The sequence below is a fragment of the Bombina bombina genome, chromosome 4, assembly GCF_027579735.1.
Source record: "Bombina bombina isolate aBomBom1 chromosome 4, aBomBom1.pri, whole genome shotgun sequence".
Classification (NCBI taxonomy): domain Eukaryota; kingdom Metazoa; phylum Chordata; class Amphibia; order Anura; family Bombinatoridae; genus Bombina; species Bombina bombina.
The window spans coordinates 1,195,065,477-1,195,091,504 of record NC_069502.1 but is presented as its reverse complement, the minus strand read 5'-3'; the positions used below and the strand labels follow the sequence as shown (position 1 = coordinate 1,195,091,504).

Sequence of the window (26,028 nt, the reverse complement as noted above, 5' to 3'; positions counted from 1 at the left end):
GAAAAAACACAACTGTCCTCAACCGGGATAGTGGTACGCTTTGCTAAAGTAGAAACTGCTCCCTCCACCTTAGGGACCGTCTGCCATAAGTCCCGTGTATTGGCGTCTATTGGAAACATTATTCTAAATATAGGAGGTGGGGAAAAGGGCACACCGGGTCTATCCCACTCCTTGCTAATAATTTCTGTAAGCCTTTTAGGTATAGGAAAAACGTCAGTACACACTGGCACCGCGTAGTATCTATCCAGCCTACACAATTTCTCTGGAATTGCAACTGTGTTACAGTCATTCAGAGCAGCTAATACCTCCCCAAGCAATACACGGAGGTTCTCAAGCTTTAATTTAAAATTAGAAATCTCTGAATCAGGTTTCACCGAGTCAGAGATGTCACCCACAGAATGAAGCTCTCCGTCCTCATGTTCTGCATACTGTGACGCAGTATCAGACATGGCTCTTACAGCATTTGCGCGCTCTGTATCTCTCCTAACCCCAGAGCTATCGCGCTTGCATCTTAATTCAGGCAATCTAGATAATACCTCTGACAGGGTATTATTCATGATTGCAGCCATGTCCTGCAAGGTAATCTCTATGGGCGTCCCTGATGTAATTGGCGCCATATTAGCGTGCGTCCCCTGAGCGGGAGGCGAAGGGTCTGACACGCGGGGAGAGTTAGTCGGCATAACATCCCCCTCGACAGAACCCTCTGGTGATAATTCTTTTATAGATAAAGACTGATCTTTACTGTTTAAGGTGAAATCAATACATTTAGTACACATTCTCCTATGGGGCTCCACCATGGCTTTCAAACATAATGAACAAGTAGGTTCCTCTGTATCAGACATGTTTAAACAGACTAGCAATGAGATTAGCAAGCTTGGAAAACACTTAAAACAAGTTTACAAAATTGGAAATAACAGTGAAAAAAGGCAGTTACACTAACAAAATTTTTACAGTGTATGTAACAAGTTAGCAGAACATTGCACCCACTTGCAAATGGATGATTAACCCCTTAATACCAAAAACGGAATTACAAATGACAAAAACGTTTTTTAAACAGTCACAACAACTGCCACAGCTCTACTATGGCTTTTTACCTCCCTCAATACGACTTTTGAAGCCTTTTGAGCCCTTCAGAGAAGTCCTGGAACATGCAGGAAGAAGCTGGATGTCTGTGTCTGTAATTTTTGCTGCGCAAAAAAGCGCTAAAATAGGCCCCTCCCACTCATATTACAACAGTGGAAAGCCTCAAGGAACTGTTTCTAGGCAAAATTCAAGCCAGCCATGTGGAAAAAACTAGGCCCCAATAAGTTTTATCACCAAACATATAAAAAACGATTAAACATGCCAGCAAACATTTTAAAATACACTTTTATAAGAGTATGTATCTCTATTAATAAGCCTGATACCAGTCGCTATCACTGCATTTAAGGCTTTACTTACATTACTTCGGTATCAGCAGCATTTTCTAGCAAATTCCATCCCTAGAAAAATATTTTAACTGCACATACCTTATTGCAGGAAAACCTGCACGCTATTCCCCCTCTGAGGTTACCTCACTCCTCAGAATATGTGAGAACAGCAAAGGATCTTAGTTACTTCTGCTAAGATCATAGAAAACGCAGGCAGATTCTTCTTCCAAATACTGCCTGAGATAAACAGTACACTCCAGTACCATTTAAAAATAACAAACCTTTGATTGAAGAAATAAACTAAGTATAAAACACCACAGTCCTCTTACGACCTCCATCTTAGTTGAGAGTTGCAAGAGAATGACTGGATATGGCAGTGAGGGGAGGAGCTATATAGCAGCTCTGCTGTGGGTGATCCTCTTGCAACTTCCTGTTGGGAAGGAGAATATCCCATAAGTAATGGATGATCCGTGGACTGGATACACTTAACAAGAGAAAAGGAGATGAGACAAAGGACACCCCTGTCTAGTGCCATTGTTGATATTAAAGGGATCAAAAAGAGTGCCATTAACTCTGATTCTAGCATTTGGGTTAGAATATAAGGCTAAGGACATGTTAAGGAAAGGCTCTGGGATCCCCATTTCTACCATTGCCCGGCACAGAAAAGACCACCGGACCCTTTCAAAGGCCTTCTCTGCATCGGTCAAGAAAAGGACCATGGATGTCCCTGTAACCCTAGCGTTATTTGTTAGTTATTATTATTATTATTATTATTATTATTCTTTATTTATAAAGCGCCAACAGATTAAATTAATTAAGGATACACAACGGAGAAACAATACAATAAGAGACACAATTTTACAGACAGATACAGGGGGAATTGAGGGCCCTATTCCCTGGGGAACTTACAATCTAGATGGGTAGGAGGGTGGGAAACAGGAGGTGGGGGCTGCAAAGGTGGGAATGATATTAGTGGATATTAGGGCAACTGTTGGGTTAGTGAAGTTCATTTGTTAATGAGTCGGGTGATAAGCTTTCCTGAAAAAAAAGGTCTTTAGGGAACGTTTAAAGGAGGAGAAGTTAGGGGAGAGTCTGATGGCTCAAGGAAGTGCATTCCAGAGGGTTGGAGCCGCACAAGACAAGTCCTGCAGTCTAGCATGAGAGGAGGTGATGGTAGAGGATGCAAGGAGCAGGTCATTGTTGGATCTTAGGGGGCGGGCTGGAGTATATTTGCTTATGAGTGAGGACAGGTAGGGTGGGGCAGCATTGGTGAGGGCTTTGTAGGTCAGGGTGAGAATTTTGAATTTAATTCTGCTGTGAATGGGGAGCCAGTGAAGGGACTCACAGAGAGGTGCAGCAGAAACGGATTGTCGAGAGAGGTGGATTAGCCTTGCGGATGCATTTAGGATGAATTAAAGGGGAGAGAGGTGGAGAGAGGGAGGCCAGTTAGCAAGTTATTGGAGTAGTCAAGTCGGGAAATTATCAGGGAGTGGATAAGCAGTTTAGTAGTTTTGTCACTCAGAAACAATCACATTTTGGAGATATTGCGTAGGTGGTTGCGACAGGATGAAGAGAGCAGTTTGATGTGGGGAATGAAGGACAGATTTGAGTCAAGTGTGACTCCGAGGCAGCAGACTTGGGGTGATGGGGAGATAGTGGTGCCGCCAACAGTGGGGTTGAAAGGTAGATCTGGGTGTCATCAGCATAGAGGTGGTAGCTGAAGCCATAGCTGTTGATAAGTTTACCCAGTGAAGAAGTGTAAATAGAGAAGAGTAGAGGACCCAGGACAGAGCCTTGAGGTACTCCAACAGACAGAGGCAATGGAGAGGAGGAGCCACCAGCAAAAGAGACGAAGAAGGATCTGTTAGAGAGATAAGAGTGAATCCAGGAGAGGGCAGTGTCACAGAGCCCTAGAGAGCTGAGAGTCTGTAGGAGAAGGGGATGGTCAACAGTGTCAAAGGCAGCAGAGAGGTTGAGTAAGATGAGTATAGAGTAGTAGCCTTTGTTTTTAGCAGAAAGGAGATTGTTAGTAACCTTGGTGAGGGCAGTCTCAGTTGAGTGTTGGGGACGGAAGCCAGATTGCAGGGGGTCGAGCAGTAAGTTAGAGGACAGGAAGTGGGTTAGGCGATCGAAGACTTGTTTTTCAAGGATTTTTGAAGCTAGCGGGAGCAGTGATATGGGGCGGTAGTTCACAGGAGAGTTAGGGTCAAGGGAGGGTTTTTTGAGGATGGGGGTGACCTTTGCATGTTTGAAGGAGGCAGGGAATGACACGGTAGAAAGGGTGAGGTTGAATATGTGGGTACTAGCCGGAGTGAGGGTGGGAGATAGAGATGGTATTAGATGCAAAGGAATAGGGTCAAGTGGACAGGTAGTGAGGTGTGAAGAAGACAATAGGGAAGCCACTTCACTCTCAGTGGTTGGGAGGAGGATGCAGAGAGCGGCAGAGGGGGTGACTGGGAGTGGAGTTGGGAGATTGCAGTCTTGTGTTGGGATGTTTCTTTGGATGGTAAGTGTTTTATTGAAAAATTAGTCAGCCAGGTCTTGAGCACTGAACGCAGATGAGGGTGGTGGTGCAGGTGGGTAGAGAAGAGAGTTGAAAATGGTGAAGAGCCTTTTAGGCTTTGAGGAGTAAGTGGATATAAGAGAAGAGAAGTAGGTTTGCTTAGCTAAGTGAAGGGCAGAGGTGTAAGAGTAAAGAATGAACTTATAGTGCATTAAATCAGGTTCAGAGCGGGATTTTCTCCAGGCACGTTCAGCAGTGTGGGAGCATTTCTGTAGGTAGCGTGTTTGCTGGGAGTGCCAGGGCTGGAGCTGACGACGTGGGGCTTTGCAAAGTTGGGGCAGAGCGAGGGTGTCAAGTGCAGAGGAGAGAGTATTGTTGTAGTGGGTTTTGGCAAGGTCAGGGCAGGATATCGTGCAAGTGTGGGGGAGGCATATTTTAATAAGGTTGGAGAGTTGGGGAGGGTCAACAGTATGCAGATTTCTACAGGTGCGGGGGTGAGGGGTGGAAGTAGGTTTAGCCTGTATATTAAGATTAAAGGTGAGCAGATAGTGGTCTGAGATGGGAAATGGGCGACAGTCAACATAAGGGAAAGAGCAGAGATAGGAGAATACCAGATCAATAGAGTGTCCGTCGCGGTGGGTAAGGAATAGGGTGGATTGCAATAGGCCGAAGGAGTTTGTGAGTGAGAGAAGTTTAGAGGCAGCGGGGCAGATGCGTTGTCAATGGGGATGTTGAAGTCCCCCAGAATTAGAGCAGGTGTATTTGTAGAGAGAAAGTAAGGAAGCCAGGCAGCAAAGTTGTCAAGGAATTGGGAGGTTGGTCCAGGGGGGCGATAGCTGTATAATTTTAATGGTAATGTCCCGGGCTTCTTGTCCTGGGATGAATCCAACTTGGTCACATGATATTAAACTTGGCAGATACTTATTTAACCTATTTGCTAGTACTTTTGCTAGTATTTTAATGTCTGTGTTGATCAAAGATATTGGCCTAAAGTTCTCAGGACATGTAGCTGGTTTGCCTGGTTTGGGGATTATGGTAATGTGTGCCTCAAGTAGGTTTCTAGACAGGAAGGGATTGTCTCTTAAACTATTAAATAGAGTGAGCAAATGAGGGGACAGTACATCTTTAAATTTCTTATAATATCCCACCGTATAGCCGTCTGGCACAGGGCTCTTTCCTAGTGGGGAGTCCTTAATAGCCTGTTGTATTTCCTCTAACGTGATGGGTGCTTCTAAGTGTTCCCTTGCTTCTTTGGTTAATGTTGTTAAACCTAAGCCTTGAAAATAACCATTGAGGGCTTCCCTAGTATCAGGGGTGGGATCTTCTGTTGGAGGGGTGTCATTATTGCTAGTTTAAATAATTTTATCCTGACGTAAAAAAAAACTCCCTTCCCCTCAGTAACAGTTGAAATAATTGAATCCAACTGAGAACCAAATAAATTGTTACCTTGGAAAGAAAGAGATAGTAGTCTAGACTTAGATACCATGTCAGCATTCCAAAATTTAAGTCACAAAGCTTTTCTAGCTAAGATAGCTAAAGACATAGATTTAACATCAATTTTGATGATATCAAAAATAGCATCACGGATAAAATGATTAGCATGTTGAAGCAAGCGAACAATGATAGACCAATCAGGATCTGTTACCTGTTGTACTAAACTTTCCAACCAAAAAGTTGATGCAGCTGCAACATCATTCCTTAGATAAGATTCAAGTTTCCTATCTAAAGGTTCCTTAAAGGAAGTACTATATTTCATAGGGATAGTAGTACATTTGGCAAGAGTAGAGATAGCCCCATCAACTTTGGGGATTTTCTCCCAAAACTCCAATCTAATTGATGGCAAGGGATACAACTTTTTAAACCTAGCAGAAGGAATAAAATAAGTACCAGGCCTATTCCATTACTTTGAAATCATATCAGAAATAGCATCAGGAACTGGAAAAACTTCTGGAGTAACCACAGGAGGTTTATATCAGAATTTAAACCTTTACTAGTTTTAATATCAAGAGGACTAGTTTCCTCAATATCCAAAGTAATCAACACCTCTTTAAACAAGGAACAAATATACTCCATCTTAAAGAGATAAGTAGATTTGTCAGTGTCAATATCTGAGGTAGGATCTTCTGAATCAGAAATATCCTCATCAGAGGAGGATAAATCATTGTGTTGTCGGGCATTTGAAATTTCATCAACTTATGAGAAGTTTTATAAGACCTTTTACGTTTATTAGAAGGCAGAATAGCAGACAAAGCCTTCTGAATCGCATCAGCAATAAAATATTTTAAATTCACAGGGATATCATGTACATTAGATGTTGAAAGAACAACAGACATTGTACTAGTACTGATGGATACATTATGTGCATGTAAAAGTTTATCATGACAACTGTTACATACTACCGCAGGAGATATAATCTCTACTAATTAACAACAGATACAATTATCTTTGGTAAAACTGCTATCAGGCAGCAGGAATCCAACAGTGGTTTCTGAGACAGGATCAGATTGAGACATCTTGCAAATGTAAGAGAAAAAACAACATATAAAGCAAAATAATAAATTGGAATGGGAAAAAAATGCAAACAGCATAGCCCTCTGAGGATAGAAAAAGGCAAGAGGCATATAGGAAGTGGGGTTTAAATAATTAAATTATTTGGCGTCAAATATGATGCGCAATGCAAAATTAATTTTTTTGGCGCTAACAACATCCGGAAATGACGCAACTCACGTCATGGCAGACGCAACCTTGTGCAAAAAACCTTCCGTCAACTAAGACGCCAGAAATGGCGAATTTACGTCAACTAACGTACCTTCGCACCAAAAAATTCTCGCGCCAAGAATGACACAATAATTATTAGCATTATGCAGCCATGTGAGCCTAATTTTGCCCACGAAAATGAAAGAAAACAGTCAATTTTGAAGAAAATACTATACCCCAGGTAAGAAAACATAACTTCCTAAATATGTTTTTCCCAATTTTGAAACTGATAGTCTGCAAAAGGAAATATACATAAACCTGACTCATGGCAAATATAAGTACAATACATATATTTAGAGCTTTACATTAATACATAAAGTGCCAAACCATAGCTGAGTGTCTTAAGTAATGAAAACATACTTACCGAAAGACACCCATCCACATATAGCAGATAGCCAAACCAGTACTGAAACAGTTATCAGTAGAGGTAATGGAATATGAGAGTATATCGTCGATCTGAAAAGGGAGGTAGGAGATGAATCTCTACAACCGATAACAGAGAACCTATGAAAAGATTTCCCGCAAGGAAAACCATAGAATTCAATAGGTGATACTCCCTTCACATCCCTCTGACATTCACTGTACTCTGAGAGGAATCGGGCTTCAAAATGCTGAGAAGCGCATATCACAGAAGAAAATCAAGCACAAACTTACTTCACCACCTCCATAGGAGGCAAAGTTTGTAAAACTGAATTGTGGGTGTGGTGAGGGGTGTATTTATAGGCATTTTAAAGTTTGGGAAACTTTGCCCCTCCTGGTCGGATTGTATATCCAATACGTCACTAGCTCATGGACTCTTGCCAATTACATGAAAGAAAGAATCTTAGCTCAAATTCAATAATTCTAATGGAATTTGCTGGAGATTATTATAAGATATTGCTCTGACTGAGTCTTGGTCAGAAATTATTTTTTTCTCTTCTCTCTGTATGGGCATGTTGGTTGCGGAGCTGCGTCTCCATGAGTTATTGAACTAATTGGAGCTGCGTCTCCACAATTCATGTTTAACTTGTTGTTTTATATATTTATTTATTTTTTCCTGTTCTTGTTTTTTTTTTTTTTTTTTTTTTATATGCATAGTTTGAAAATCTGAAAATAAATATTAAAAAAAAAAAAAAGAATTCACAACCTTAGGTAAAAATTTAAATGATGTCCGCAAAACCGCCTTATCCTGATGAAAAATCAGAAAAGGAGATTCACAAGAAAGAGCAGATAGCTCAGAAACTCTTCTAGCAGAAGTGATGGCCAAAAGGAACAACACTTTCCAAGAAAGTAGTTTAATGTCCAAAGAGTGCATAGGCTCAAATGGAGGAGCCTGTAACACCTTCAAAACCAAATTAAGACTCCAAGGAGGAGACATTGATTTAATGACAGGCTTAAAACGAACTAAAGCCTGAACAAAACAGTGAATATCAGGAAGATTAGCAATCTTTCTGTGAAATAAAACCGAAAGAGCAGAGATTTGTCCCTTCAAGGAACTTGCAGGCAAGCCCCTATCCAAACCATCCTGAAGAAACTGTAAAATTCTAGGAATTCTAAAAGAATGCCAAGAGAATTTATGAGTAGAACGCCATGAAATGTAAGCCTTCCAAACTCGATAATAAATCTTTCTAGAAACAGATTTACGAGCTTGTAACATAGTATTAATCACTGAGTCAGAGAAACCTCTATGACCTAGAACTAAGCGTTCAATTTCCATACCTTCAAATTTAATGATTTGAGATCCTGATGGAAAAAACGGAACTTGAGACAGTAGATCTGGCCTTAACCGAAGTGGCCAAGGTTGGCAACTGGACATCCGAACAAGATCAGCATACCAAAACCTGTGGGGCCATGCTCGAGTCACCAGCAACACAAACAATTGTTCCATGATGATTTTGGAGATCACTCTTGGAAGAACTAGAGTTGGGAAAATATAAGCAGGTTGATAACAACAAGGAAGTGTCAGCGCATCCACTGCTTCCGCCTGAAAATCCCTGGACCTGGACAGGTATCTGGGGAGTTTCTTGTTTAGATGAGAGACCATCAAATCTATCTCTGGAAGACCCCACATCTGAACAATCTGAGAAAACACATCTGGATGGAGGGACCACTCCCCCGGATGTAAAGTCTGACGGCTGAGATAATCCGCCTCCCAATTGTCTACACCTGGGATATGAACCGCAGAAATTAGACAGGAGATGGATTCCGTCCACGCAAGTATTCAAGATACTTCTTTCATAGCTTGGGGACTGCGAGTCCCGCCCTGATGATTGACATATGCCATTGTTGTGATATTGTCTGTCTGAAAACAGATGAACGGTTCTCTCTTCAACAGAGGCCAAAACTGAAGAGCTCTGAGAATTGCACGGAGTTCTAAAATATTGATTGGTAATCTCGACTCTTGAGATTTAAAAACTCCTTGTGCTGTCAGAGATCTCTAGACAGCTCCCCAACCTGAAAGACTCGCACCTGTTGTGATCACAGTACAGGTTGGCCGAACAAAAGAGGCCCCTTAAACTAAACACTGGTGATTTAACCACCACGTCAGGGAGTGTCGAACATTGGGATTTAAGGATATTAATTGTGATATCTTTGTATAATCCCTGCACCCTTAATTAAGCATACAAAGCTGGAGAGGTCACATGTGAAAACGAGCAAAGGGAATAGCGTCCGATGCTGCAGTCATGAGACCTAAAACTTTAATGCACATGTCTGAGATTGAAGGTGCCGACAGGCTGCAACCAATTTTAAATGTCTCTTGTCTGTTAGAGTCAGAGTCATGGACACTGAATCTATCTGGAAACCTAAAAATGCAACCCTTGTCTGAGGAATAAAGGAACTTTTTAGTAAATTGATCCTCCAATCACGTTTTTGTAGAAACAATACTAGTTGATTTGTGTGAGATTCTGCAGAACGTAAAGACTGAGCTAGTACCAAGATATCGTCCAAATAAGGAAACACCATAATACCCTGTTCTCTGATTACAGAGAGTAGGGCACCGAGAACCTTTGAAAAGATTCTTGGAGCTGTTGCTAGGCCAAATGGAAGAGCAACAAATTGGTAATGCTTGTCTAGAAAAGAGAATCTCAGGAACTGATAATGTTCTGGATGAATCGGAATATGAAGGTATGCATCCTGCAAGTCTATTGTGGACATATAATGTCCTTGCTGAACAAAAGGCAGAATAGTCCTTATAGTCACCATCTTGAAAGTTGGTACTCTTACATAATGATTCAAAATTTTCAGATCCAGAACTGGTCTGAATGAATTTTCTTTCTTTGGGACAATGAATAGATTTGAATAAAACCCAGACCTTGTTCCTGAAAAGGAACTGGCATGATTACACCTGAAACCTCCAGGTCTGAAACACACTTCAGGAAAGCCTGAGCTTTTACTGGATTTACAGGGATGTGTGAGAGAAAAAATCTTCTCACGGGAGGTCTTACTCTGAATCCTATTCGGTACCCCTGAGAGACAATGCTCTGAATCCATTGATTTTGGACATAATTTATCCAAACATCCTTGAAAAACCTTAATCTGCCCCCTACCAGCTGTGCTGGAATGAGGGCCGCACCTTTATGCGGCCTTAGGGGCTGACTTTGGTTTCTTAAAAGGCTTGGATTTATTCCAATTTGAGGAAGGCTTACAATTGGAAACAGATTCCTTGGGGGAAGGATTAGGTTTTTGTTCCTTATTTTGATGAAAGGAAAGAAAACGATTAGAAGCCCTAGATTTACCCTTAGGTTTTTTATCCTGAGGCAAAAAAACTCCCTTTCCCCCAGTAACAGTTGAAATAATAGAATCCAACTGAGAACCAAATAAATTATTACCTTTGAAAGAAAGAAATGGTAATCTAGACTTAAGATGTCATATCAGCATTCCAAGATTTAAGCCGCAAAGCTCTTCTAGCTAAAATAGCTAAAGACATGGATCTAACATCAATTTTGAAAATATCAAAAATAGCATCACAAATAAAATGATTAGCATGTTGCAGTAAGTGAACAATGCTAGATAAGCCAGAATCCAATTCTTGTTGCGCTAAATTCTTCAACCAAAAAGTTGATGCAGCTGCAACATCAGCCAAGGAAATTGCAGGCCTAAGTAGATGACCTGAATATAAATAGGCTCTCCTTAAATAAGATTAAAGTTTCCTATCTAAAGGATCCTTAAAAGAAGTACTATCTTCCATAGGAATAGTGGTACGTTTAGCAAGAGTAGAAATAGCCCCATCAACTTTGGTGGTAAAGGATACCATTTTTTAAACCTTGAAGAAGGATTAAAGGGACTACCCGGCTTATTCCATTCCTTAGAAATCATATCAGAAATAGCATCAGGAATAGTGAAAACCTCTGGAGTAACCATAGGAGGTTTAAAAACAGAATTTAAACGTTTACTAGTTTTGATATCAAGAGGAATAACTTCCTCAATATCCAAAGTAATTAACACTTCTTTTAACAAAGAACAAATATTAAATAAATAAGTAGATTTGTCAGTGTCAATATCTGAGGAAGGATCTTCTGAATCTGATAGATCCTCATCAGAGGAGGAAAATTCATTATGTTGTCGGTCATTTGAAATTTCATCAACTTTATGAGAAGTTTTAAAAGACCTTTTACGTTTATTAGAAGGCAGAAATGCAGACAAAGCCTTCTGAATAGAATCAGTAGCAATTTCTTTAAAATTCATAGGTATGTCATGTACATTAGAAGTTGAAGGAACTGCAAATGGCAATGTACTATTAATGATGGACACATTGTCTGCATGTAAAAGTTTATCATGACAACTAATACAAATGACATTTGGAGATATAATCTCCACAATTTTACAAAAAATGCACTTAGCTTTGGTAGAACCGATGTCAGGCAGCAAAGTTCCAACAGATACTTCTGAGACAGGATCAGATTGAGACATCTTGCCAAATGTAAAAGAAAAAACAACATATAAAGCAAAATTATCAATTTCCTTATATGACAATTTCAGGAATGGGAAAAAAATGCAAATAGCATAGCCCTCTGACAAAGAAAAAAGGCAAGAGGCAAATAGCAATGGGGTAATAAACAATGAAAAAAAATTGGCGCCAAGTATGACGCACAACGTTTTTTTTTGGCGCCAACCATGTCCGGAAACGACACACTTGCATCACTAATGACGCACCCTGTGTGAAGAACTCGGCATCAACTATGACACTGGAAAAACTTGCGTCAACGGACCTGTCTTTCGCGCCAAAAAATATTGTGTCAAGAATGACGCAATAAAGTTTAGCATTTGGCGCACCCGCGAGCCTAATCCAGCCCGCAATTTGAAAATGTAGTCAATTGAAAAAAGAATAAACCCAAGGTAAGAAAAAAAATTCTTAAAATTTACTTTCCCCAAATATGAAACTGACAATCTGCAAAAGGAAATATATGAACCTGATTCATGGCAAATATAAGTACAATACATATATTTAGAACTTTATATTAATGCATAAAGTGCCAAACCATAGCTGAGGTGTCTTAATTAATAAAAACATACTTACCGAAAGACACCCATCCACATATAGCAGATAGCCAAACCAGTACTGAAACAGTTATCAGTAGAGGTAATGGTACATGAGAGTATATCGTCGATCTGAAAAGGGAGGTGTAAGATGAATTTCTACGACCGATAACAGAGAACCTATGAAATAGATCTCCCATGAGGAAAACCATTGCATTCAATAGGTGATACTCCCTTCACATCCCTCTGACATTCACTGTACTCTGAGAGGAATCGGGCTTCAAAATGCTGAGAAGCGCATGTCAACGTAGAAATCTTAGCACAAACTTACTTCACCACCTCCATAGGAGGCAAAGTTTGTAAAACTGAATTGTGGGTGTGGTGAGGGGTGTATTTATAGGCATTTTGAGGTTTGGGAAACTTTGCTCCTCCTGGTAGGATTATATATCCCATACGTCACTAGCTCATGGACTCTTGCCAATTACATGAAAGAAAACCTAACACTAACCCCCGAAGATCCACTTACAGTTTTTGAAGACCGGACATCAATCCTCAACGAAGCCGGGAGAAGTCTTCATCCAAGCGGGCAGAAGTCCTCAACGAAGCAGGGAGAAGTCATCCAAGCGGCAAGAAGTGGTCCTCCAGGCGGGCAGAAGTCTTCATCCAGACGGCATCTTCTATCTTCATCCTTCCGACACAGAACGGGTCCATCTTCAAGACATCCGGCATGGAGCATCCTCTTCTTTCAAATTCTCTTGAAGAATGAAGGTTCCTTTAAATGACGTTATCCAAGATGGTGTCCCTTGAATTCCGATTGGCTGATATAATTCTATCAGCCAATTGGAATTAAAGGTGAAAAAATCCTATTGGCTGATGTAATTAGCCAATACGATTGAGCTTCAATCTATCAGCCAATCGGAATTCAAGGGACGCCATCTTGGATGACATCATTTAAAGGAACCTTCATTCTTTAATAGGATTCGAAAGAAGAGGATGCTCCGCGCCGGATGTCTTGAAGATGGAGCCACTCTGCGTCGGAAGGATGAAGATAGAAGATGCAATCTAGATTTAGACTTCTGCCTGTCTGGGGGACCACTTCTTGCAGCTTGAAGACTTCTCTCGGCTTCGTTGAGGATGGATGTCCGGTCTTCAAAAACTTGAAGTGGATCTTCAGGGGTTAGTGTTAGCTTAGGGTTTGGGCTGAAAAAGAGCTAAATGCCCTTTTAAGGGCGATGCCTATCCAAATGCCCTTTTCAGGGCAATGGGGAGCTTAGGTTTTTTTAGATAGGATTTTATTTGAAGGGGTTGGTTGTGTGGGTGGTGGGTTTTACTGTTGGGGGTTTGTTTGCATTTTATTTATTTTTTTCATGTAAAAGAGGCGATTTCTTTGGGGCAATGCCCCGCAAAAGGCCCTTTTAAGGGCTATTGGCAGTTTAGTTTAGACTATGTTTTTATTTTTATTTTATTTTGATAGGGCTATTAGATTAGGTGTAAATATTTTAAATATTTGATAATTTATTTTTTATTTTGTGTAATTTAGTGGGGGTTTTTTTGTGGTAATTTAGTTAATTGTATTTAATTAATGTAATTGATTTAATTGTAGTGTAAGGTTAGGTGTTAGGCTTTATTTTACAGGTAAGTTTGTATTTAGTTAACTATTTACTAACTAGTCTACCTAGTAAAAATAAATACAAACTTACCTGTGTAATAAAAATAAAACCTAAGATAGATAAAATGTAACTATTAATATTGTAGCTAGCTTAGGGTTTATTTTACAGGTAAGTATTTAGTTTTAAATAGGAATTATTTAGGTATTAATTGTAATTTTTATTTAGATTTAATTTAATTATGTTAAAGTTAGTGGGGTGTTAGGGTTAGACTTAGGGTTAGGTTTAGGGGTTAATAACTTTAGTATAGGGGCGGCAATTTTGGGGGCAGCTTATTAGGGGTTAATAACAGTAATGTAGGTTGCGGCAATGTTAGGGACAGCAGATTAGGGGTTAATAATATTTAACTAGTGTTTGCGATGCGGGAGTGAAGCGGTTTAGGGGTTTATATGTTTATTATAGTGGCGGCGATGTCGGGAGCGGCAGATTAGGGGTTACTAATTTTAGTGTTTGCGATGCGGAAGGGCCTCTTTTTAGGGGTTAATAGGTGTTAGTGTACTTTTTAGCACTTTAGTTATGAGTTTTATGTTACAGCTTTGTAACATAAAAGCCATAACTACTGACTTTCAGTTTACGGTATGGATCTCGACGGTATAGGCTGTACTGCTCACTTTTTGGCCGGACAGGCAAACTCGTATTACCGGCGCTGTGGAAGTCCCATTGAAAAAGGACTTTTTGAAAGCTGCGATAGTTACGTTGCGTTACGGCCAAAAAAGTGTGCAGTACAGATATACCTGCAAAACTCGTAATACCAGCGGTAGTGAAAAAGCATCGTTATGGAGCTTTTTCACTCATAAAGCAAAACTCGTAATCTAGCCGAAAATTACTTAGCACTAATATATTTAATATATGAAGCACACTGGTCTATTTAATACTAGCATTGCAACTATAAAGTACCTCTTTGAATACCAGCTTCAATTAAACTAAAGCAATAAAGAATATCTTTGCTTTAAAATACTAAAAATATAACAACATCAAACCGCCTAATACATTACCAGATACCAATAAGAGAGTTTCAGCTTTTCTAACCAGAGATTTTTCAAAATTATACATGAAGGTATTTTTGCAAACAGGGTATCACAAACACAGATGTATTTCTCTATTTTCAAGTCAGGCCCCAAACCAAAGTGTGTTGTAGTGTCACAGTACAGACAGATGAGACAAACCCTTGACTAGTTGTAGTGTCACATTACAGACAGATGGGACACACCCTAGACCTGTTGTAGTGTCACAGTAAAGACAGATGAGACACGCCCTAGACTAGTTGTAGTGTCACAGTACAGACAGATGAGACACACCCTAGACTAGTTGTAGTGTCACAGTACAGACAGATGGGACACACCCTAGACTAGTTGTATTGTCACAGTACAGACAGATGGGACACACCCTAGACCTGTTGTATTGTCACAGTACAGACAAATGAGACACACCCTAGACTAGTTGTAGTGTCACAGTACAGACAGATGGGACACACCCTAGACTAGTTGTAGTGTCACAGTACAGACAGATGAGACACACCCTAGACTAGTTGTAGTGTCACAGTACAGACAGATGGGACACACCCTAGACCTGTTGTATTGTCACAGTACGAACAGATGAGACACACCCTAGACTAGTTGTAGTGTCACAGTACAGACAGATGGGACACACCCTAGACTAGTTGTAGTGTCACAGTACAGACAGATGAGACACACCCTAGACTAGTTGAAGTGTCACAATACATACAGATGAGACACACCCTAGACTAGTTGTAAAGTCACAGTACAGACAGATGGGACACACCCTAGACCTGTTGTTTTGTTACAGCACAGACTGATGGGGCACACCCTTGACTAGTTGTAGTGTCACATTACAGACAGATGGGACACACCCTAGACTAGCTGTAGTGTCACAGTACAGACAGATGGGACACACTCTAGACCTGTTGTATTGTCAGAGTACAGACAGATGAGACACACCCTAGACTAGTTGTAATGTCACAGTACAGACAGATGGGACACACCCTAGACCTGTTGTAGTGTCACAGTACAGACAGATGGGACACACCCTAGACTAGCTGTAGTGTCACAGTACAGACAGATGGGACACACCCTAGACCTGTTGTATTGTCAGAGTACAGACAGATGAGACACACCCTAGACTAGTTGTAATGTCACAGTACAGACAGATGGGACACACCCTACACTTGTTGTAGTGTCACAGTACAGACAGATGGGACACACCCTAGACCTGTTGTAGTGTCACAGTACAGACAGATGGGACACACCCTAGACTAGCTGTAGTGTCACAGTACAGACAGATGGGACACACCCTAGACCTGTTGTATTGTCAGAGTACAGACAGATGAGACACACCCTAGACTAGTTGTAGTGTCACAGTACAGACAGATGAGACACACCCTAGACCTGTTGTATTGTCAGAGTACAGACAGATGAGACACACCCTAGACTAGTTGTAGTGTCACAGTACAGACAGATGGGACACACCCTAGACTAGTTGTAGTGTCACAGTACAGACAGATGGGACACACCCTAGACTAGCTGTATTGTCAGAGTACAGACAGATGAGACACACCCTAGACTAGTTGTAGTGTCACAGTACAGACAGATGGGACACACCCTAGACCTGTTGTATTGTCACAGTACAGACAGATGAGACACACCCTAGACTAGTTGTAGTGTCACAGTACAGACAGATGGGACACACCCTAGACTAGTTGTAGTGTCACAGTACAGACAGATGAGACACACCCTAGACTAGTTGAAGTGTCACAATACATACAGATGAGACACACCCTAGACTAGTTGTAAAGTCACAGTACAGACAGATGGGACACACCCTAGACCTGTTGTTTTGTTACAGCACAGACTGATGGGGCACACCCTTGACTAGTTGTAGTGTCACATTACAGATAGATGGGACACACCCTAGACCTGTTGTAGTGTCACAGTACAGACAGATGGGACACACCCTAGACTAGCTGTAGTGTCACAGTACAGACAGATGGGACACACCCTAGACCTGTTGTATTGTCAGAGTACAGACAGATGAGACACACCCTAGACTAGTTGTAATGTCACAGTACAGACAGATGGGACACACCCTACACTTGTTGTAGTGTCACAGTACAGACAGATGGGACACACCCTAGACCTGTTGTAGTGTCACAGTACAGACAGATGGGACACACCCTAGACTAGCTGTAGTGTCACAGTACAGACAGATGGGACACACCCTAGACCTGTTGTATTGTCAGAGTACAGACAGATGAGACACACCCTAGACTAGTTGTAATGTCACAGTACAGACAGATGGGACACACCCTACACTTGTTGTAGTGTCACAGTACAGACAGATGGGACACACCCTAGACTAGCTGTAGTGTCACAGTACAGACAGATGGGACACACCCTAGACCTGTTGTATTGTCAGAGTACAGACAGATGAGACACACCCTAGACTAGTTGTAGTGTCACAGTACAGACAGATGAGACACACCCTAGACCTGTTGTATTGTCAGAGTACAGACAGATGAGACACACCCTAGACTAGTTGTAGTGTCACAGTACAGACAGATGGGACACACCCTAGACTAGTTGTAGTGTCACAGTACAGGCAGATGGGACACACCTTAGACTAGCTGTATTGTCAGAGTACAGACAGATGAGACACACCCTAGACTAGTTGTAGTGTCACAGTACAGACAGATGAGACACACCCTACACTTGTTGTAGTGTCACAGTACAGACAGATGGGACACACCCTAGACCTGTTGTAGTGTCACAGTACAGACAGATGAGACACACCCTAGACTAGTTGTAGTGTCACAGTACAGACAGATGAGACACACCCTAGACTAGTTGTAGTGTCACAGTACAGACAGATGAGACACACCCTAGACTAGTTGTAGTGTCACAGTACAGACAGATGGGACACACCCTAGACCTGTTGTATTGTCAGAGTACAGACAGATGAGACACACCCTAGACTAGTTGTAATGCCACAGTACAGACAGATGGGACACACCCTACACTTGTTGTAGTGTCACAGTACAGAAAGATGGGACACACCCTAGGCCTGTTGTAGTGTCACAGTACAGACAGATGGGACACACCCTAGACTAGTTGTAGTGTCACAGTACAGACAGATGGGACACACCCTAGACCTGTTGTATTGTCAGAGTACAGACAGATGAGACACACCCTAGACCTGTTGTATTGTCAGAGTACAGACAGATGAGACACACCCTAGACTAGCTGTAGTGTCACAGTACAGACAGATGAGACACACCCTAGACTAGCTGTAGTGTCACAGTACAGACAAATGAGACACACCCTAGACTAGTTGTAATGTCACAGTACAGACAGATGGGACACACCCTACACTTGTTGTAGTGTCACAGTACAGACAGATGGGGCACACCCTAGACCTGTTGTAGTGTCACAGTACAGACAGATGGGACACACCCTAGACTAGCTGTAGTGTCACAGTACAGACAGATGGGACACACCCTAGACCTGTTGTATTGTCAGAGTACAGACAGATGAGACACACCCTAGACTAGTTGTAGTGTCACAGTACAGACAGATGAGACACACCCTAGACCTGTTGTATTGTCAGAGTACAGACAGATGAGACACACCCTAGACTAGTTGTAATGTCACAGTACAGACAGATGGGACACACCCTACACTTGTTGTAGTGTCACAGTACAGACAGATGGGACACACCCTAGACTAGCTGTAGTGTCACAGTACAGACAGATGGGACACACCCTAGACCTGTTGTATTGTCAGAGTACAGACAGATGAGACACACCCTAGACTAGTTGTAGTGTCACAGTACAGACAGATGAGACACACCCTAGACCTGTTGTATTGTCAGAGTACAGACAGATGAGACACACCCTAGACTAGTTGTAGTGTCACAGTACAGACAGATGGGACACACCCTAGACTAGTTGTAGTGTCACAGTACAGGCAGATGGGACACACCTTAGACTAGCTGTATTGTCAGAGTACAGACAGATGAGACACACCCTAGACTAGTTGTAGTGTCACAGTACAGACAGATGAGACACACCCTACACTTGTTGTAGTGTCACAGTACAGACAGATGGGACACACCCTAGACCTGTTGTAGTGTCACAGTACAGACAGATGAGACACACCCTAGACTAGTTGTAGTGTCACAGTACAGACAGATGAGACACACCCTAGACTAGTTGTAGTGTCACAGTACAGACAGATGAGACACACCCTAGACTAGTTGTAGTGTCACAGTACAGACAGATGGGACACACCCTAGACCTGTTGTATTGTCAGAGTACAGACAGATGAGACACACCCTAGACTAGTTGTAATGCCACAGTACAGACAGATGGGACACACCCTACACTTGTTGTAGTGTCACAGTACAGAAAGATGGGACACACCCTAGGCCTGTTGTAGTGTCACAGTACAGACAGATGGGACACACCCTAGACTAGTTGTAGTGTCACAGTACAGACAGATGGGACACACCCTAGACCTGTTGTATTGTCAGAGTACAGACAGATGAGACACACCCTAGACCTGTTGTATTGTCAGAGTACAGACAGATGAGACACACCCTAGACTAGCTGTAGTGTCACAGTACAGACAGATGAGACACACCCTAGACTAGCTGTAGTGTCACAGTACAGACAAATGAGACACACCCTAGACTAGTTGTAATGTCACAGTACAGACAGATGGGACACACCCTACACTTGTTGTAGTGTCACAGTACAGACAGATGGGACACACCCTAGACCTGTTGTAGTGTCACAGTACAGACAGATGGGACACACCCTAGACTAGCTGTAGTGTCACAGTACAGACAGATGGGACACACCCTAGACCTGTTGTATTGTCAGAGTACAGACAGATGAGACACACCCTAGACTAGTTGTAGTGTCACAGTACAGACAGATGAGACACACCCTAGACCTGTTGTATTGTCAGAGTACAGACAGATGAGACACACCCTAGACCTGTTGTAGTGTCACAGTACAGAGAGATGGGACACACCCTAGACTAGTTGTAGTGTCACAGTACAGACAGATGGGACACACCCTAGACTAGCTGTATTGTCAGAGTACAGACAGATGAGACACACCCTAGACTAGTTGTAGTGTCACAGTACAGACAGATGAGACACACCCTACACTTGTTGTAGTGTCACAGTACAGACAGATGGGACACACCCTAGACCTGTTGTAGTGTCACAGTACAGACAGATGAGACACACCCTAGACTAGTTGTAGTGTCACAGTACAGACAGATGAGACACACCCTAGACTAGTTGTAGTGTCACAGTACAGACAGATGAGACACACCCTAGACTAGTTGTAGTGTCACAGTACAGACAGATGGGACACACCCTAGACCTGTTGTATTGTCAGAGTACAGACAGATGAGACACACCCTAGACTAGTTGTAATGTCACAGTACAGACAGATGGGACACACCCTACACTTGTTGTAGTGTCACAGTACAGAAAGATGGGACACACCCTAGGCCTGTTGTAGTGTCACAGTACAGACAGATGGGACACACCCTAGACTAGTTGTAGTGTCACAGTAAAGACAGATGGGACACACCCTAGACCTGTTGTATTGTCAGAGTACAGACAGATGAGACACACCCTAGACCTGTTGTATTGTCAGAGTACAGACAGATGAGACACACCCTAGACTAGCTGTAGTGTCACAGTACAGACAGATGAGACACACCCTAGACTAGTTGTAGTGTCACAGTACAGACAGATGGGACACACCCTAGACCTGTTGTATTGTCAGAGTACAGACAGATGAGACACACCCTAGACCTGTTGTATTGTCAGAGTACAGACAGATGAGACACACCCTAGACTAGCTGTAGTGTCACAGTACAGACAGATGAGACACACCCTAGACTAGTTGTAATGTCACAGTACAGACAGATGGGACACACCCTACACTTGTTGTAGTGTCACAGTACAGACAGATGGGACACACCCTAGACCTGTTATATTGTCACAGTACAGTCAGATGGGACACACCCTAGACCTGTTGTAGTGTCACAGTACAGTCAGATGGGACACACCCTAGACCTGTTATATTGTCACAGTACAGTCAGATGGGACACACCCTAGACCTGTTGTAGTGTCACAGTACAGTCAGATGGGACACACCCTAGACCTGTTATATTGTCACAGTACAGTCAGATGGGACACACCCTAGACCTGTTATATTGTCACAGTACAGTCAGATGGGACACACCCTAGACCTGTTGTAGTGTCACAGTACAGTCAGATGGGACACACCCTAGACCTGTTGTATTGTCACAGCACAGACTGTACCTCTGTTTAAGGAGTCCTTTGTTGTCTTCAATAGTTAGCCTGTCTGAATAATCCTGTTTGAAAAGGTCAAATGCTTCTTGACGTCCCAAAGACATCTCCTCTTCTGCTAGTACTGCAGGAAGAAGCAGAATATAGAAAACAATTAATCATAGAATGCTCAACACATGAGTACTAGGTAATTGGCCATGCTTAATATGACCCCTCTATGGAAAGGAGATAAAACACTGCAAATAAGCATTAGCAAACATTACAACAGGTGAAATATTGCAGCAATTAGTCATATTTTATTAGACTTGTATATCAAATATATTCAATTATAGATATCTAACATTTGAAAGGGATGTAATAGCCAAAACTGACATGTACACAGGAGACATTAAATCTTGAACAAAAACATTATATTATCAAAAATGCTTCTAGTAAAAGCTATTGTTGTTTCAGTGGCATACTCAGATATGCTGTAAGTAACCCATGCACCCTAAAACACTGTGCCAGCTCAGAGATTCAGTAGTGGTTTGAACAAAGCAAAAAGAGTCATCACTTACACAATATAGAAAACCACTGGCTCTTTGAGCAGATATGCTGTTTGAATACAAATTCACAGTGCATCACAGAATACATATGTGTGTATGGCCTTAAGCAGCATTTTTACTTAACAAATGTATATCGTAAAAATGTTTCTATTCAAAAATAAATTCAAAACACTCATTCAAATTAGTTTTTTTTATAAATGAAAGCCAATGTACCCTAAACAACATGTGCAGTAATCCATTGAAGGGGTTAAATAGCACAGCTCTATATCTTGATTCAGCCAGGAGTGAGGCTTCTTGTAACTGTGTCCTTGTCTTTAAAGGAAATGTAAGGCAAATTGCCTGGAATGCACATAAGGTTTAAGGCCAAGACAAAGGAGTGGGAGTGTTCGTGTGTGTGAAACAATGTTGCAGTTAGAGAGGAGGGGTTTGGCTTACCTATTTAAGACCTGTACAGGAAGCCCAAATCCTCTTTCTGCTTGTTTCCTTGAAGTTTTCACATGAAGTATTACAGTGGAAGTTGTGTACCCCCTATTTGCTTCATGGAGCTTTTGGAGAGGCCTGCAGAAAGAGAGATAGGAAAAGTGAAGCTGCAGACTTGAGACTGTATCCTCTCTTCTCTGAATGCGGTGGGTCATTTTCTTTTCCTATTTATTCCTTTCCCCTCCACCTGTCAGGGACTTCCCCATCTCTATATCATCCAGGATTTGTAGTGGGTTTAGGACACAAGCTGGGGTGTAGGGGAGGTTGCGGGTCCATGCGGGATAGCGTGGTCTGTAGGCCTCATCGGCCATTTTTATACCCGCCATCGATCCCGGGTCTCCCTCAGTCCTTATTCTGCCCTCCTCCTGAATTCCTTACTGCCAGGTGTCGTTGATTATGGTAGTGGGAGCACTGGTGCATTACCTGAGTTCCTGGTCGGCCGGTCAGGTGGTCCTGCACTGCGGTCATGTCACTCCTTATTTCCCTTGCGGCAGTGCTATCCTGGGCTCTGGGTGCGTCTATGCGGCTCATCGGGTCTCCATGGGTTGGTCCATTTGATTTGCAGGCTTTTCCAGTGGCGTCGTCTTCTCCTGCGGTCACTACCTGTCTGAGGTTCTCCAGCTGCATCATTTCCAGTGACGTCACTTCCGGAAACGCCATTTCAGGGCTGGATGTCATGAGGTGCACATCGAGTTCCACGGGGGGGGAACTTCGGCTCCTGGGGGGTAATTAACATCTGGCAAAGTGATACTAGGGAGCTACAGGTATCCCCCCATTGAATAAGGGATATATTGACTCAGTAGGGGCAATGCTTTTAAAGTCACTTGGGGGCATGAGGCTGGGGCACAGACATGCAGCCTGGTCGATAAAACAGATCACAACCTCATCCGTTACCAATAAAGTGCGGCTCAAAAGTATTGGGGAACACGCTAAAAGCTGGTGCGAATGTGCGTATAAGTGTGCTTGACTTTGGGCCTAGGCCCTGTTCAGCTGGACGAGAAGTTTGAAGCGGATGCTTTTGGTAGTCTAATCTGTGGGTTTTTGCATAGCGGCCAATAGTATCCATTAGCATAGTACTGGGTGTAGGGGGCTTATGAGAGCCCTAGCAAGCGAGCCATATCCCGTTGTTTCATAATTCAGATATGACAGATCCCCCGGTTAGGAGTAGGAGGAATTCCTCTCCTCAAGCCACCAAACCGATTCACTACAGTGATCTAATTTAGGGTGTTTCAGTTTAGGATGGTTGTGTGAGAAGTTTTGTGCATGTACATGAGCCTGCTGGTATGCTTCGGGTGCGTGGGACAGGAACTGCACATCAAACAGGGTGGGGATGCTGATTTTCCCCCACACAGTACTCCCCTCTTGCTTTCTGTTTTTCAGGAAGGGTGCATGGCATCTGCAGGTCAGCTGGAGCATCCCTAGGACTACAACACATGGCGACATCTGGAGACTCAGGGAGTGGCCTGGAGAGAAGGATGGAGAGTGGCACTGTTTTCTTTGTGTTGGAGGATGAAGTCCATCAACTTCGGGTGTGGTGGCTATACCTACAAGGACAAGGTCACAAAACGGTGAATCCTGAGTTTCAGTGGGGTTAAGGGGTTTCACGTCATCTTCGGATGACTATGGTTCTGTGAATGATAAGGCTTTGGGTTTAGATGCCAAAGGGCATGAGCATATGTACAGGATGCTTAGGTGGTTACCTCTGATATGTAAGCAAGGGCATTCCAACCCCGAATCAGTCTCACTGATATACGTGGGCCTGACAAGCGCAAAGTGGCACGCCACAGTAATATGCACTCCTGGGCTTCATTTGAGTTGGATGAGCATCTTAAAACTAAGATTACAATGAGGCCTTTCACAGAAAAAATGGTAGGTAATCCTCTCCTAGATTTTGGATGCGTGGAGATGCAGTTCTGGGCCCGGCTGGGTCCAGAAAAGGTCCCTGGGACCCCGCTCCTCCAACTGGTACACCACAGGTACGTAAAATTTCGTAGGCGTCCCGCTGGGGTATGTTGAAAATTCCAAGACAAGCATTGCTGTGTGTTCATTTCAGCATGCATGCTGCAACTGCGGGATGGGTCACCCAGCCGCAGATTGCATTAAAAATATTTGAGAATCAAGAGAGGACAGGACCGAGAGGTGCTGCTGCTGGTAAGGGTGGTCACCCTGCTGAAGGTGGCCTAAATTAGACCGTGGCTCGCTTTGTACCCTGATAAGGGTACAGCGGCCTTACTGAAGGATGGCCTTCAGGACGGCTTCATCATACCTGTTCAGGGTAAGGTTACTGGCTCCAAGATGCGCAGGAACTTGAAATCTGCATACCAGTTCCCTGATGCAATAAGGAAGAAGTTGGGTAAGGTGGTTTATCTGAGTCACATGTAGGGCTTCTTTCAGAAAACGCCAATACCGGGGTTGGTTATTTCCCCGTTAGGAGTGGTGCCGAAGAAGGATCCGGGGAAATTTAGGATGATTCAACACCTTTCATTCCCCAAGGGTAAGTCGGTGAATGATGCCATCCCGGCGGAGCTGAGCACAGTGCACAATCAGTCCATTGATGACATACTAATGGTAGTGCAGAAGGCGAGACGAGGTGCCCGGCTGGAAAAGTTAGATGTGGCATCAGCTTTCCGGTTACTACCAAGTCACCCAATTTCTTTTTACTTAATGGGTTATTTTTTCAACAGATCCTACTATGTTGATCGTTGTCTCCCTATGGGGTGTTCCATCTCCTGTGCTTACTTCGAGGCTTTCAGCAACTTCTTGCATTGGGCTGTGGCCGAAGTGGCAGAGTAAGACCGAGTTGCTCATTATTTAGATGATTTTTTATTGGTAGGAAGACCTGTTTCCAGGGAATGCAAACTTCTCCTGCACGCCATGAGGATTCTGATGAATGGGTGTGGCGTCCCCCGAGCAGAAGAAAAGAAAACTGAAGGCCAATGTACATATCTTACATTCTTGGGGATAGAGGTTGACTCCGTGGCGGAGTAATGTAGACTCCCGGCGGGTAAAATTCAGAAGATGGTGACAGAAGTTGGAGGAATTGCTGTTTCTTCCTTCTGCATGCTGAAAGAGTTGTGATCCCTGTTGGTCCTGCTCAGCTTCGCTGAGCGAGTTATCTCAATGGGAAGAGTTTTTCTGAAAGGGATGGAGCGCTTGTTCCCGTGACTGACTTCCCTGAGGACACGGATCGCAGTTGAAAAAGGCATGGGGGATGATCTCCAGATTTGGGATCATGTTCTGAGGGATTTCACGGTGGTTTGCATTTGGCGCAAACCTCATACGTCTGCACATTCCATCCACTTGTTCACGGATGCTGCAGGATCCTTTGGCTATGAAGCTTACCTTAGCGGTAAGTGGAGTACAGAGCCATGGCCGGTAGAGTGAATTGTTAAAGGGCTTGCCAGGAACCTTTGCCTCTTGGAGCTCTTCCCCATATTGGTAGCACTGGAGATATGGGGTGACAAACTGAGGGACAGATCAGTTGTTTTTAGTCAGACAATTTGAGTGTGGTCTTTTCATCAATAGACTTTCCTTATCTTCACCAGCACCATTCAGATTCTGGTATACAGATGCCTTAAGTGGAACATTCAAGGGACAGTCTAGGCCAAAATAAACTTTCATGATTCAGATAGAGCATGCAATTTTAAACAATTTTCCAATTCACTTTTATCACCAATTTTGCTTTGTTCTCTTGGTATTCTTAGTTGAAAGCTTAACCTAGGAGGTTCATATGCTAATTTCTTAGACCTTGAAGCCCACCTCTTTCAGATTGCATTTTAACAGTTTTTCACCACTAGAGGGTGTTAGTTCACATATTTCATATAGATAACACTGTGCTCGTGCACGTGAAGTAATCTGGG

General features: G+C 42.7%; 1 protein-coding gene across 1 annotated transcript in view; it reads right to left on the bottom strand.

Moving 5' to 3' along the window:
* The window catches only part of KIF6 (kinesin family member 6), an 872,665-nt gene that overhangs the window by 189,540 nt on the left and 657,097 nt on the right, over positions 1-26,028 (bottom strand). The window contains exon 14 of the mRNA XM_053712809.1: positions 21,156-21,267. Coding sequence (XP_053568784.1) covers positions 21,156-21,267 — 112 coding nt within the window. The remainder of the gene's footprint in view (positions 1-21,155; positions 21,268-26,028) is intronic.